The sequence below is a fragment of the Procambarus clarkii genome, chromosome 60 (assembly GCF_040958095.1).
Source record: "Procambarus clarkii isolate CNS0578487 chromosome 60, FALCON_Pclarkii_2.0, whole genome shotgun sequence".
Taxonomy (NCBI): Eukaryota; Metazoa; Arthropoda; class Malacostraca; order Decapoda; family Cambaridae; genus Procambarus; species Procambarus clarkii.
Window position 1 is genome coordinate 14086674 of NC_091209.1, and position 14687 is coordinate 14101360.

Genomic DNA, 14687 nt, shown 5'->3' on the forward strand with positions numbered 1-14687 from the left:
TCGATATTATGTCGACTGATTACGGTCGCTAGATGTGCAGTCAGAGGAGCGTCACTTATCACACGTATGCCATGTGTTTTACGGGCTATTCATGCCCGTGCCACCTCTTGGGTAGCTTAATCTTCATCAATCAATCAATCTGCCATGTGTGTGTGCGTTCACGCTACTGTCATTTGTCATTTTTGTCCGGAGACTTATTAAAGCTGTTGGACTCAGTACAACACTAGAACTCTGGTGAGAACTAGAATTGGTCCACCCGAGCCAATGTTGCTCTGGTGTGTACACTGATTCAACCTTTGCTCAAGTGTGAACAGTGATCTAAGTTGACTCAGCCACTGGCGCCATCTTGCAAACACACACACACACACACACACACACACACACACACACACACACACACACACACACACACACACACCAGAGAGACCCATGGACCACCAGTTGAACATCAATGTTGCAAATGACTGGCAAATAATATAAATAGTATTGAATCAATCTCAATCAAAGCCGCAGTGCTACAAACCCGCAGAGATCGCACTTCTACCCTCCAGAAAGCTAACAAGAGGTATGTTCCAAAGAATTAATACTAATATTAATCTGCATGTATTCATTTAGCTGCTCTTCAGGTGTCCGGCAACCAGTACGGAACAAGAGGGGAGGTCTAACAGTGCACAGTTACAAACCCATTAAGATTTCAACTTAGATTCAACAGAGCAGAAGAAGTTGTTAAACATATGACAAAATCTTACTGAAGCGACCATACGAGTCATAAATACTCATACTCCGCCCAAGTAAGACAGAAACTAGCAACACTTAGTGGGTCAGCCAGAGGCTTAGGGCCCGCCAAGGAATATCCCTGCAAAAAAAAAGGAGAAGTGACAAGTGTTCTTATTAAACAACAATTTTGACGCTCTTATCCTTAATACGGAAACTAATGAAACGAGTTTTTGCAAGAAGCTGATGTCCAACAAGTGACATCAAAATAACAAATAAAATATTAACAAATATTATGCGTTAACAGACTTTGATTTCTAGTCCTCGGAGCGCTGAATAAATTACAAATTTAACACATGAGTAAAAACGATGACGGTCAACTTTGCAGAATACTTTAGTTACGATAACGAAAGGTTCCAGTAAAATACAATGAATACAATATAACTTTTCAACCGAGCAGCGCTAACTAACTATGCAACGCATGGTCACTACTTGTATTACCATTTCTCTCTTAAATAGAAATGAGACCATCAGAGTATTTCCCAGTGTTGTAAATATTCACAATAAATTAGTATGCCACATATGCACTTATTCATAAGCCAAATATTGACTATAAGCAAGTGCGAGAACGGTTTGTTTTAAGTGGCCGCCACCAACCCCCCAACCATCCACACCACCTGGCAGATAACCAGACCAATTGTCTCACTAAAATAAATGTCATCGTTTAATGTATGTGATTTCACATTCCTGAAAATATATTCCCGTGTTTGATGACGATAATGAGGCAGCTTAATAATCATAGCTTAAACCCGAAATGCGATAATATTGGACGAGTAATTCTTGTCCCATCTGCCAACTGTTGAGGCTGTTGTTATTGTTGTTTTAGATCCAGCTACCCGGAACAAGTTCCAAGTAGCACGGGCTATGGTAAGCCCGCAACCCGTTCTCGCACTTTCTTACAGTCAATATTGACTTATTAAATACGTGCATATGTGACATACTTAACATATTAGTTTACCTTGAAAAGCTTCATAGAAAACACCGACCTTACCTAACCTTCTTAGTATGTTAAGATAAGCATCTTATTGCTTCATAATTACAATTATTACTTAACCTATACCTATAATAAGTTAAGTAATAATTGTAATTACGAAGCAATAAGATGCTTATCTTAACATACTAAGAAGGTTAGGTAATGTCGGTGTTTTCTATGAAGCTTTTCAACGTAAACTAATATGTTAAGTATGTCACATATGCACGTATTTAATAAGTCAATATTGACTATACGAAAGTGCGAGAACGGGAGAAGCCCGTAACTTACCTGGCACAGGAGTGGGGCAAGTAGCACGGGCTATGGTGAGCCCGTAGAGGACTTACCTGGCACAGGAGCTGTGCTGTCGAGGCATTGTGCATGTATTAATATACATTACCTGCCCCAACACCCCGGGTAGGTGGTGTTACCGGAGTGGCTACATGAGAGGTGTTGAGCGGGAGACGTCTCCAACCTCATCACTCTCTGTCATGCCCATACCAAGGGGGAGGTTATTAACCAGAGAGAAACGTCACCAGCGTCCCTTCTCCTTGGCTACGCTCTCTCTAATCTCAAGCATCTGTTTTACCAGATATTAAGGGGAAAACTATGCTAAGAAGGCCGAGGTTACATATAGCGTGACGAAACATACGCTGCCAATATCTCAGATGGTCATTGAGTTCTAATTATGTGGAAGGAATAAACGTAATGGTCTTTATTTATGTATCTGAGTCCGAATACATCTCGAGGCTCGCGTGGCATGACAGTCCGACCACACCCTGGCAGCCCCGATACCTCTTCCCGACCCACAAAAGGTCCGGCTAAATATATATATATATACGACGTATGACAGTCCCGAATTACGGGTAGAAGGCCAGTCGTCCAGTACGGCTCACTAAGGCAGGTCCGTCCCTCGAGCTCACGACGCGGCGACGACCCTTCAGCGTCGGTGGCCGGCTCCACAGCGCACAGATACTTCCATCAGGCAAGAAGCGTCTTATCGGGTGACGTGACTGGCTCAGGTAGAGCAAGTGAGCGCTCAGGTCATCTGTCACGGCTGTTGCTTTTGGTGTTATCAAACACAGGAATATTATAACGTGTGTAACGGGAGACAACGAGGCCTTCACGGTCCACTGGCAGAGATTTATTTCCTGGCGTTACAACAGTTAGTTACATTAACCCCGCACTTCCAGTGAGGTCCATGACGCAATGTACATAAACAACTTTACTGCGACTCTAAGAGTTTACCTTCTAGCGTGGACGCAAACGCTTTGAGAGAGTGTGCCCGTAACACGCACTTGTGCACCGCGCCACGGGCTTCAGTGACCGGTCATCATGCGTGATTATATCATTCTCAGGCACATTTTTCGTACATATTCGAGTATAAAACTGCGTGTGTTTGGGTGGAGCCGTCGCGAGAGTAGACGAGTAGAGCAGATGCCAGATTATTCAACACATTTTTCCTCTTGTTTTACTTGACTTTCTGTATGCGTGTGTGAGTGTTTGTTTTCTTAATTACTTTATTAAATGACTTACAATTATTACGTTGAACAATATTATCTGATATGTTATATATTTTTATATGTGTGTGATGATAGTGTACTGTGATTGTGCAATGGTTACCCATCGCCAAGGAAAAGGCACATGTACAGACTGTGACCAGTTATCTTTACTGTCAGGTGTCCACTGGTCTTGTGTACCTGTCTCCCTTACCAGACTTATTTTAGTTTTTTTCAAATACCACTTACCCTGTGCTGCCCGTCTACTCCCGTGCTACTGGTGTACACCCGTGTTACTGATGTACACCCGTGTTACTGATGCACACCCGTGCTCCTGGTGTACACCTGTACTCTTCTTGTACTCCCGTGTTACTGATGCACACCCGTGCTCCTGGTGTACACCTGTACTCCTCTTGTACTCCCGTGCTACTGATGTACACCCGTGCTACTGGTGTACACCTGTACTCCTCTTGTACTCCCGTGCTACTGATGTACACCCGTGCCACTGGTGTACGCCAGTAATCCTCTTGTACACCCGTGCTCCTGGTGTACACCAGTAATCCTCTTGTACACCTGTGCCACAATGAACATGTGTACAGTCTCACAGGAAGACAACCTCTCCCACCACCTACTTCAGCTCCTCCTGGCCCCTCCCATCAATCATCACAAATATTCGATTTCAGATATGGATATTATTGGGAATTTTATCTTCTAAATGACACCCCCAAATATTTAACACTGTTGTAAGTAATGCAAGTCAATATCAGCGTTATATTTCTTGTTAAAAGCACATTGCCAACGTCAACCCCCTGATGCCCCTGTTACCTAGCAGTAAAATAGGTACCTGGGTGTTAGTCAGCTGTCATGGGCTGCTTCCTGGGGGTGGAGGCCTGGTCGAGGACCGGGCCGCGGGGACACTAAAAAAAGCCCCGAAATCATCTCAAGATAACCTCAAGACAACTAAGTTTCACATTCATTCTTACTAATTTTCCATATTCATCCGCGAAAACTTCACACTCTTAATTATAGCGTACACAAACATCTTTTATATTTATGTATTTTAATGTTAAGAAATTGTTCTAACTCTTAACAGTTGGGTCCATTCTCGACACAATCTGGAATCCCGGGTTCGAATCCCGGCGGGACAAATTGGTGGGCACGTTTCCCATCAAGTAATGGCTCTCTTGACCTAGCAGTAATTAAACTGAAATAAGTTTATCGAGGTATAAATTCACACAAAGGGATAGGTACCCCGGAGTTAGTCAGCGTATTGTGTGGTTGCATTCTGGGGAGGGTTGGTAGTCTGACCATATGGGAACCTAGATATAAGCCTAACGGATACGTATACGCAGGCTGCCTGTCCCCGACAAAATTAATTATGAAAGGCTGCTGCAGATGTCCAATTTTAATTTCTAGACATCTCTACCATGTCCAAAATAATCTGGGAAAATGACGCTGATGTAACAATGAATCAATGGTTATTACAAGTTACTCCAGCATTTTCCCAATGGGCACAAATACCCAAGTGTAACGTTGATTCAAAGTTTTTCTTGGCTGTCGTTCCCACAGCAGGGTTTTGCTCTCTGGGCTCTTGTGATGCACTCAGTACTGCAACCTTTTCACCAAAGAATCCGCTCGCACTAACAACACAAGTTCTTCATAATTGCTTTGGATTAATTTTCATTCACGTTTGATAGGAGTTTAACGTTTGGACTGATATGGCGTTGATTTATGGGCCGGGAGAACAGTGATGCAGTATGTGCATCTTCGGCGTTCCATTAAAAGGGAAAAACGCAAAGCCTTACAGATAAATTAACGTCGACTGTCGGCGGAAACGAACGCGTCCTGTGGCGAACGAACACGCTATTACCCAAACGCAGCTTAAACATTCATTCACAATGATAGCGCAGCCTAGGAGTTCCTCAGGGAGGCAAGCACCGGCCCCCGCCCGACACAAAGAACACTCGGTAGCCAAGCAAAACCAAGGTAACAACACGGCCCTCCTAACCTCGTACCTAAGTGAGCAAAAATGCAAAAAAGACTTGCGGTGACGGGCAGAGCAGGAGCTGCCGCCCCCAGCACCTCTCGCTCAAGCCGGCGTCGGACACCGTCTCTCCACTTGAAAAACCAGCTATAAAACGGAAAAATCTATCAAACTTGGCGGTATTTTCTCTCACGAAATGAATGACGCTTCCCAATAAACCAGCCCTCCGGGACAAAATTAAAAAATAAATAAAAACCGTCAACTCGCCTGTGATTCCAGGCGATAAGTGCGCCAGACGTCGTAACAACGCGAACCGCCGAGGAGGAGGAAAGTATGATGACCGTATCAAGACCTCAGAGGGCAACATCGCGACATTTGTAAGGCTTTCAGGCGGAGCAGGCGCCCGGAGGTCGTTAAGGTTGAACCAGGAGTCCTCCTACATTTGGATAGTTATAAAATTAAACAACAATACAGGAGAGGAATACTTGAGTTTCTAATATAAATAGACATCCTAGGAATATTGATGATGTTCAAGTGACCTCTGGCAGCTGCCCAGGAGATAAGTTTGACACACACACGCAACAGATGGCGCCATAATGTTAGTCATTTAAAGCACGAGTCTCGTTATGTATCATATCATGGAAGATATTTGCAAAAGCATCTTTATGGGTCATACAAGACATAGCATATTAATTATAATGAAACAATTTGTAAATTAAAGTAGAGATTATTTTATAGGGAAGAGTTTATGGCAGTTTTAAGCGACAGCTTTGTCCGACACGATTGACTTTGTTATTAACGATTGACTTTGTATATTTTGATTAAAGGTAAACTATCTTTTAACCAATTTTAAACGTTTAATTGTAATTTCTATGTATATTAGTTGTTGACGACGACGTTAGTTACTTCGAAACGTTGAAATAAAGCTTTTAAATGGTCAAGATTATTTTCTGCTTCCTACAACATTCCACTGCTGATGTTAGCTCTTAGTGAGTGAAACACTTTAAAGCAGAGCCCAAGAATGGAACACGACATTGTCTTTGTTCTTTATTGGTCTCCCTGCCACTTTTTACCCAGTTCAGTAGCACCCCTGTTAGTGCCACCTCTCACCCTTCTTAAGGCTACCTAGCAGCACAACTTCTCAGTCTTTTCGGTGCTAGCCTTCATCGCTTTCACTACCATGCCTAACTCCTCTCAATATGCTATCTGTAATTCATAACGTGTGGCACGGACGAATTGACAACAATCGCCAGGCTACAAGCAAAAGCCTTAGTTAACAAGAAGGCTGGATTCGTCAATTGACTGCGAATTGAGAGTTGACTGCGATACATATTCATAACAGACTATTACACCTACAAATGCTCAGAATATTATATACTTCGATTATCACAAGTGACAAGGAATTTTTGCAACTTAACACAAAACTTACACACAATATTTTATTATCTAAAGACATCCGTGATAAGGTATTGATGATTTTTTTTATCTTTAGGTGAAACCATCATAAAAGGAACAAAATGTGTGACGACGACGCGACCGCGCTGGTCTGCGACAATGGGTCTGGACTCTGCAAGGCCGGCTTCGCTGGTGACGACGCTCCCCGCGCCGTCTTTCCCTCCATCGTCGGCCGTCCTCGTCACCAGGGTGTGATGGTCGGTATGGGTCAGAAGGACGCCTACGTCGGTGATGAGGCCCAGAGCAAGAGAGGTATCCTGACTCTCAAGTACCCCATCGAGCACGGCATCATCACCAACTGGGACGACATGGAGAAGATCTGGCATCACACTTTCTACAACGAGCTTCGTGTTGCCCCTGAGGAGTCCCCAACACTACTGACGGAGGCTCCCCTCAACCCCAAGGCCAACCGTGAGAAGATGACACAGATCATGTTCGAGACCTTCAGCTGTCCCGCCATGTACGTGGCCATCCAGGCCGTACTGTCCCTGTACGCCTCTGGTCGTACTACAGGTATCGTGCTGGACTCCGGTGATGGAGTGTCCCACACTGTCCCCATCTACGAGGGTTATGCTCTTCCCCACGCCATTATGCGTCTCGACTTGGCTGGACGAGACTTAACTGACTACTTGATGAAGATTTTGACTGAACGTGGGTATTCTTTTACTACCACAGCCGAGCGTGAGATAGTCCGAGACATTAAAGAAAAGTTGTGTTATGTGGCTCTAGACTTTGAGAATGAAATGGCACAGGCAGCTGCATCTACTTCCCTGGACAAGTCCTACGAGCTTCCGGACGGTCAGGTCATCACCATCGGCAACGAGCGTTTCCGTGCTCCTGAAGCTCTTTTCCAGCCTTCCTTCCTGGGTATGGAATCTGTTGGTGTTCACGAGACCGTCCACTGTTCAATCATGAGGTGCGACATTGACATTAGAAAGGACCTATTTGCCAACACTGTCATGTCTGGTGGTACCACCATGTACCCTGGTATTGCTGACCGCATGCAGAAGGAAATCACCAACTTGGCTCCCTCCACCATCAAGATCAAGATCATTGCTCCTCCCGAGCGTAAGTACTCCGTCTGGATCGGTGGCTCCATCCTGGCCTCTCTCTCCACCTTCCAGGCCATGTGGGTGACTAAAGAAGAATATGATGAGTCTGGCCCTGGCATCGTCCACCGCAAGTGCTTCTAAATGTATTAAATGAGCTCATTATTTGCTCATTTATTTAAGGATGCCATGTACATTGTATTAAGTTCTGTCAGCCTTTGTTATTTTTTTATTGAGCTTATTTCTTTTGTTCTACAGTTTATCTCTGTGAATTATTTAATTTTCTTTTATTTCACTAGCTATAAAAGAACCCACAAAACAGTTTGAAAAAGGAAGATGATTTGTTTTAGTAACCCTTTTAACATTTACTCTTCAGACATGATATAAATGCAAAATATATTTTGTGTGATGCATCCAACTCTTAACCCTTTAAGTGCGGCTCCATCAATTAACATATACGGGGATCACTTGAGAGTCAATGAGACTAATATTAATCTGCATTTTTCGCTATATAAATGTATGAGAATTAGGATTGTAATTTCCACAGTATGATGAATTTTCTGTCTATTTCTTTGTGCAATACAAAGAAAAATCTTGTTATTATACATAGAGTATAATAATAGACCGACAACCAGAGCGCAACTCCATACTCTCTTGAGACTGACGGATGCCTACAGTTCATTATATGACTTTAGGGCCATGTAACGCCATCACGACCAAAACTGAAATTACAAAATATAAATTTTTCAGACCGATTTTGGATTTTTTTTAGTCAGCCATATTTATTTACTTCGAGCTTCTGTCTTATTTCCTATAGGCAAGGAATTGTTGCTTAGGTCTGCGTGGGAGTTTGTGGTGTGTATACACCAGCCTCCTCTGCTTCAGAGCTCTTCAAATGCTCTTCAAACGTATTAGATACGTTAACTGAAGGTATGACAATGGACCATGTGAACCATTGGATGTAAACAAAAGCATGAAGCATCACATAAACCATAAATAGTGAAAAAACTATGAAATAAAGAGTCGGTGACGCCATATTTAAAATGTGCGAGCAAGAATGGCTCATGTTGGTCTGGTAGTACAATTGGCTTCGTCTTCGACTCACAATCGGGGATCTCGGGTTTGATTCCCGGGCGGGACAGAAAAGGTTGGGCACGTTTCCTTTCACAAGGCCTCTGTTCACCTAGCAGTAAATATGTAACCTGGTTTATACAACTACTGTGGGTTTGCATCCTGGTGAAAGTCAGTAGTTCCATCTAGGGCGAACCTCAATACAAGTCAAAATTATATATATACACACATACACAAGTTTCCTGTCCCCGACAAAGGAGTTATTAATTACAATAAGTGCTCTTGCTGGAACCAGAGACAGAGCACTTTGAAGACGTTGGATTAAATTGTAAGAGAGTAAACAGACACACGAAATGACAACATATTCGTACGGTAAACACAGGAAGACACTTTACCAGACATACCAAGATTATGACTGCAGCAGTTTGAACTGGGACCAGTTGTCGTGTCTCGCTCTACAGCCACAGCGTCGCAGATAAATACAACATAAAATTACCTTCGGGAAAAAACAAAACATTGACAAGCTAAGGAAGATACTGTTTTATTTCAAGAATAAATCCATTGTGCATATAATAGCAAAATAATTTTAATGACAAGAGGAAGGTGTCACATTACCCAATGTGGGCTAAACACTGCTTTTAGCTGAGGCAACAGAATATTAAGAGTGTAAGTTGTCTCCAGTAACACGTTATTAAATGAATATGCTGAAGGATAACAACGCACGGCTTAGAAGCACTTGCGGTGGACGATGCCTGGGCCGGATTCGTCGTACTCCTCCTTGGTGATCCACATGGACTGGAAGGTGGAGAGAGAGGCCAGGATGGAGCCACCGATCCAGACGGAGTACTTACGCTCGGGAGGAGCAATGATCTTGATCTTGATAGTGGAGGGAGCCAGTGTAGTAATTTCCTTCTGCATGCGGTCAGCAATACCAGGGTACATGGTGGTACCACCAGACATGACAGTGTTAGCGTACAGATCCTTCCTGATATCAACGTCACACTTCATGATAGACTGATATACTGTTTCATGGACACCGCTAGATTCCATTCCAAGGAAAGAAGGCTGAAAGAGAGCCTCAGGACAACGGAATCGTTCATTGCCGATAGTAATAACTTGTCCATCAGGAAGTTCATATGACTTTTCGATGGCGGTAGAAGCAGCAGCCTGTGCCATTTCTCCTTCAAAATCTAAAGCAACATAACAAAGCTTCTCTTTGATATCGCGGACAATTTCACGTTCGGCAGTAGTGGTGAAGGAATAGCCTCGCTCTGTGAGAATCCTCATAAGGTAATCGGTAAGATCACGTCCAGCCAAGTCGAGACGCATAATAGCGTGAGGAAGAGCATAACCCTCGTAGATGGGGACAGTGTGAGTAACACCATCACCGGAGTCCAGCACGATACCTGTGGTACGACCAGAGGCGTACAGGGACAGTACGGCCTGGATGGCCACGTACATGGCAGGAGTACTGAACGTCTCGAACATGATCTGTGTCATCTTCTCACGGTTGGCCTTGGGGTTGAGGGGAGCCTCCGTCAGGAGGACTGGGGACTCCTCAGGGGCAACACGCAGCTCGTTGTAGAAGGTGTGATGCCAGATCTTCTCCATGTCGTCCCAGTTGGTGATGATGCCGTGCTCGATGGGGTACTTGAGAGTCAGGATACCTCTCTTGCTCTGGGCCTCATCACCGACGTAGGCGTCCTTCTGACCCATACCGACCATCACACCCTGGTGACGAGGACGGCCGACGATGGAGGGGAAGACGGCGCGGGGAGCGTCGTCACCGGCAAAGCCAGCCTTGCAGAGGCCAGACCCATTGTCGCAGACCAGCGCGGTCGCGTCGTCGTCACACATAGTGGTAGTACTGGTATATCAGAAGGATCCTGCAAAAAGTAAATTTTATATTAATTTAGTAACAGAATCTTAAATAATTATTAAGACTAATTTACTTAAGTTAGAGTACACGATGAGAAAAGCCTTCATGTGCGGAGTATGGGAGTATAACGAAAACATATCTAGGCGATATTCTCTTGGCATCAACTTGTCAAATGTATCATGGGCTTGATGTCAACCTGTCAAGTGCGTCATGGGATGATGTAAACCTTTCAAGTGTATCACTGTTGGGCTGGTATCATAAGTCAAGTGTATCGTAAAAAAGCGAAGGATGAAATGTTTCACTTTTTGTATGGAAAATGTAGAGGCGAAGTTGAGCCATGGGCACTCAACACTACAGCTGCTCCCGAGCCATGTTTCCGAGCGGGTCGTGTTCAAGATATACTTCTGCCACAGTATTGGTACTCGGAAACGTGTAACCAGGTAAAATAAGTGTACATTAATTAATACTCTATACGGAACTGTGGAGGACTACTGCTGCTATAGTCTGGTTTGTTGCGACGTCCCTGTTACTATGGTCTGGTTTGTTGCGAGGTCCCTGTTACTATGGTCTGGTTTGTTGCGAGGTCCCTGTTGCTATGGTCTGGTTTGTTGCGAGGTCCCTGTTACTATGGTCTGGTTTGTTGCGAGGTCCCTGTTGCCATGGCCTGGTTTGTTGCGATAACTGGAACAAGCGCAGTTTAACATAGTGCTCTTTCATCTTTGATCTCTCTGTCCTTACAAAACAGAATGTTTATAGATTTTCTAAGTTCTGTAAGTGTGAGTGACAGCTAGTCATACACACTGGAGAAACACCTCACGTGTTCTGTGGGTATAACGGGCTTTATTATCATGTCTAAGGCCCACTATAGGTTCAACAATAATGGAAATACATTCCACACATTTTCCAAACAATACATCACAAACACCGGACGCTCTTTCATCTTGCATACAACAGAAGTGTATCAGAGGGATCCACTAGGCCATGCACACACGTATGGTTGGGTGTCAGAGCCTGCACGAGTATCGCGGCCAAAAGGGGATTGGGTTAGGAGGCGTTACCTGGACGAGCTGCCGTCGGGATCTTCCGTGCGAGACTGGTGGAGTGAAGTGTGCCCTCACCAGTACCAATGATTGAGAGGATCTATATATACACTAAACCCCCCGTACGTGCAGGGCAGATGGGTGAAGTGGGGTCGGCCGAGGGGGAACTGATTAGTGGCTCGAGGGGTAATGCTCACTGAGGGACATCTCAAGTAGGCTCTCTGGGTGCTGAACGAGGCGTGTCATTACTAAACTCTTGGTCCAGCAACGAACGCTTGCCAGGCCAAATCGATGTATTTTCAGTCGCCACCACGTAAGGATACATTGAGTCATTTATTTGATGGTCCGGGCGACTCGAAGGCGCAATGTCACCTGGTAATTGCCTGCTGCGCCCGCTCACTTCACCGACTAGTTAATATAGCATATGCTGATAGCAGAACCAGATAAAGTTTTCGATGCATACAGGGTGTGGCGGTGGAAGTCGAGGAGAGACAAGGTGTGGCAGTGGGAGGTCCAGGAAGTATAGAGGTGAGACAGTGAAGGGGTCCAGGAAAGACAGGGTGTGGCAGTGGGGGTCCAGAAAACACAGGGTGTAGCAGTTGGGGGTCCAGGGAGGAGACGGTGTGGCAGTTGGAGGGTCAAGGGAACACAGGGTGTGGCAGTAGGGGCCCAGAGAGAAGATGCGACCGTTGGGGGGCAGGGAACACAGAGTGTGGCAGTAGGGATCGAGGATAACATAGGGTGTGCCACTAAGATCCTGCCACCAGCCACCACCGACTACCCTCACACCCACCACAACAGTGCTGCTGCCTAAACCACCGTCCCCGCTACCGTCCGTATCTCAGCGGTGTCACATGTGTCAACCCCCTGACCACATGCCTGTGTACACGTGTCTATCATGAGTACATCAGGACCGTTGGCTCATATACTAAAGATGCGGTTCTGGAACTGAGTGTTTCCCGGGTTTAACTCGTTGTGCTATACTGTACCCCAGTCAAGACGACGATTGAAGGTGTACTTCTGGGAGTAGAAGGCCATGGAAACTGTTTGGGGCTATTCTCTAGGTGAGGGTTAGTGAAGCAGGCCGTTCCGTTGATAACTATATAGTATCCCACAGGTGACCAGGCTTCACGAACCTACCTTGTTAGTGAAGTAAAAGAGTCACACGCGGAGAGCAGTATTTTAAGAGGATGGAACCGCTACAGAGAAGAGCCAGGTGACATGAGCATGTGCTGGTGGCTCCTTCCCTCTTCCCCCGTACCTTCTCCCTCCTCCACACCTCCCGTGTAGACACTCATCCCAGCATCATATTAGTGAGAAACCTTCGTTTATTTCAGTGATTTAAAGAGAATATTAATTGTGTATCCAGAGCCTCACCACAACAATTTGAAGACTATATCACCCAGATGATCCAAGCTGCAGCATGACAGGAGTAGCTTAATTCAGCGATACTATAAACATTTATGTTATAATATCATATAGAAAAGCTATTTTGCCATATAAGAATTTCTGTGATAGTGTCCCAGCCTTGAGAAAGTTGCATGTTAATGTAATTTTTCACTACCGCAACATGGAATATAATGACAGTTCTACACCAACGGTGCTTTACTGAAAGTTGCTGAGCACAATATCTGGTCCTTGGAGAGTGGCTCTCGTCGGTACCTTAAGATTCTCTCCTGCCGGACATTGGCAAATTCCAAGGAGTCAATGTAGGTCTCCTCTCATCAAGTGTGAAAAAGTCTCCTCTAACTTACATATTATTGATCGAGTAAAATATATCTGCTAGATATTTACATAATTAATCTTGAAGCCTGCACTTTCCTGGGTGCTCCTCTTGGATTATTTTTTTTATTATTATTATTTTCTACCACAGACGTGGCCACACATTTACAATGCTAACCAGCATCCTCTATCTCAGGCTGCCGAGGAGATCTGAAGTACAGAAATCACTGACCTAATGAGGATGTATGAAAGGACTGGTGAAATTAGTGCTCAAAATAGTTTCTACCTTCTTAGCAAATGTTTATTCTATCTTAAACTGAAAAAAACATTTTGAGGTGTTTTTCATCCCAAAAGGTTCGAACAAAATTTTCATATACAGTAAATATATATAATAGTTATTATTATGGCCAACAAGAGACACTGCATAACTTCTCGCTCCCCCCCCCCCCCCCTACTCCCTACCCCCCCCCCAAGCTTCCACACAACACACAAGTCAGATAACCAACTAATGTCATGTGTCTACTTCCATTTATTTATAGCGACTACCGCAGCCTCGTGTTACCTGCCCCTGCTCCTCCTCCTCCTCCTCCTCCAAGTCTCCTCTCACAGACACTCTCCACATGTTTCTCTCTAACATCTTACGCATTACTTTTTACCCAATAAATCGCTCTTAAGTTTACTAACTGATGATTATAAGCTGATTTTTTTCGGTATATTAAAGATGAAGCTTAATGACCGAGGTTGTTAAATGGATAGAAATCTTGAAGGCATCAGTTACAACCGGTCTTCAGCTGGCAGTGCCACCAACACCTGCGAAGGAATACCTGCACAAAGGTTTTCTCTGTGTAAACACACTGGCAGTTTACTTTAGTCCTGGACTATGTTTAGGACCAAAGTATATTTACGGGTTGGTCAGTAAGTTATTATGGTAGCCTTAATAACCCTCCAGAGGTTGATAGGCCTTAACACAACACAGTGATAATAGCCACACTCTCTCACTGTCAGTAATACCCCAACACAGGGCGATTAATAAATACTCCTGCGGCTAATACAACGTAAAAAGATAAGCAGATACACCCACGATACACACAACACAGGATGATCAAGAGACAGGCAGAGACACAATCTCACCGTGGATGCTAAACATTAGCAGGCGAGGTGTTGAGTAGACGTCAGACGCAAGGTTATATTATTCAACCTCTCATTGAAATGGGGTGAGCTTCCATACTTGGAAAACAGCTAAT

At 44.4% G+C, this 14687-nt stretch overlaps 2 protein-coding genes across 2 annotated transcripts; one reads left to right on the plus strand and one right to left on the minus strand.

Moving 5' to 3' along the window:
* The first annotated feature begins 2579 nt into the window (after positions 1-2579).
* LOC123751287 (actin, muscle-like) lies at positions 2580-8486 on the plus strand. The gene is made up of 2 exons (XM_045733379.2): positions 2580-2729; positions 6720-8486. Exon 2 carries the CDS (start codon positions 6745-6747, stop codon positions 7873-7875), a length of 1131 nt encoding a protein of 376 aa, XP_045589335.1. The 5' UTR covers positions 2580-2729; positions 6720-6744; the 3' UTR covers positions 7876-8486.
* An 841-nt stretch (positions 8487-9327) lies between these two features.
* LOC123751288 (actin, muscle-like) lies at positions 9328-11897 on the minus strand. Its single transcript, XM_045733381.2, has 2 exons — positions 11740-11897; positions 9328-10688 (listed from the first exon to the last, which is right to left on the minus strand). The coding sequence occupies exon 2, from the start codon at positions 10657-10659 to the stop codon at positions 9529-9531; it is 1131 nt and encodes a 376-aa protein (XP_045589337.1). The 5' UTR covers positions 10660-10688; positions 11740-11897; the 3' UTR covers positions 9328-9528.
* Positions 11898-14687: the final 2790 nt, after the last annotated feature.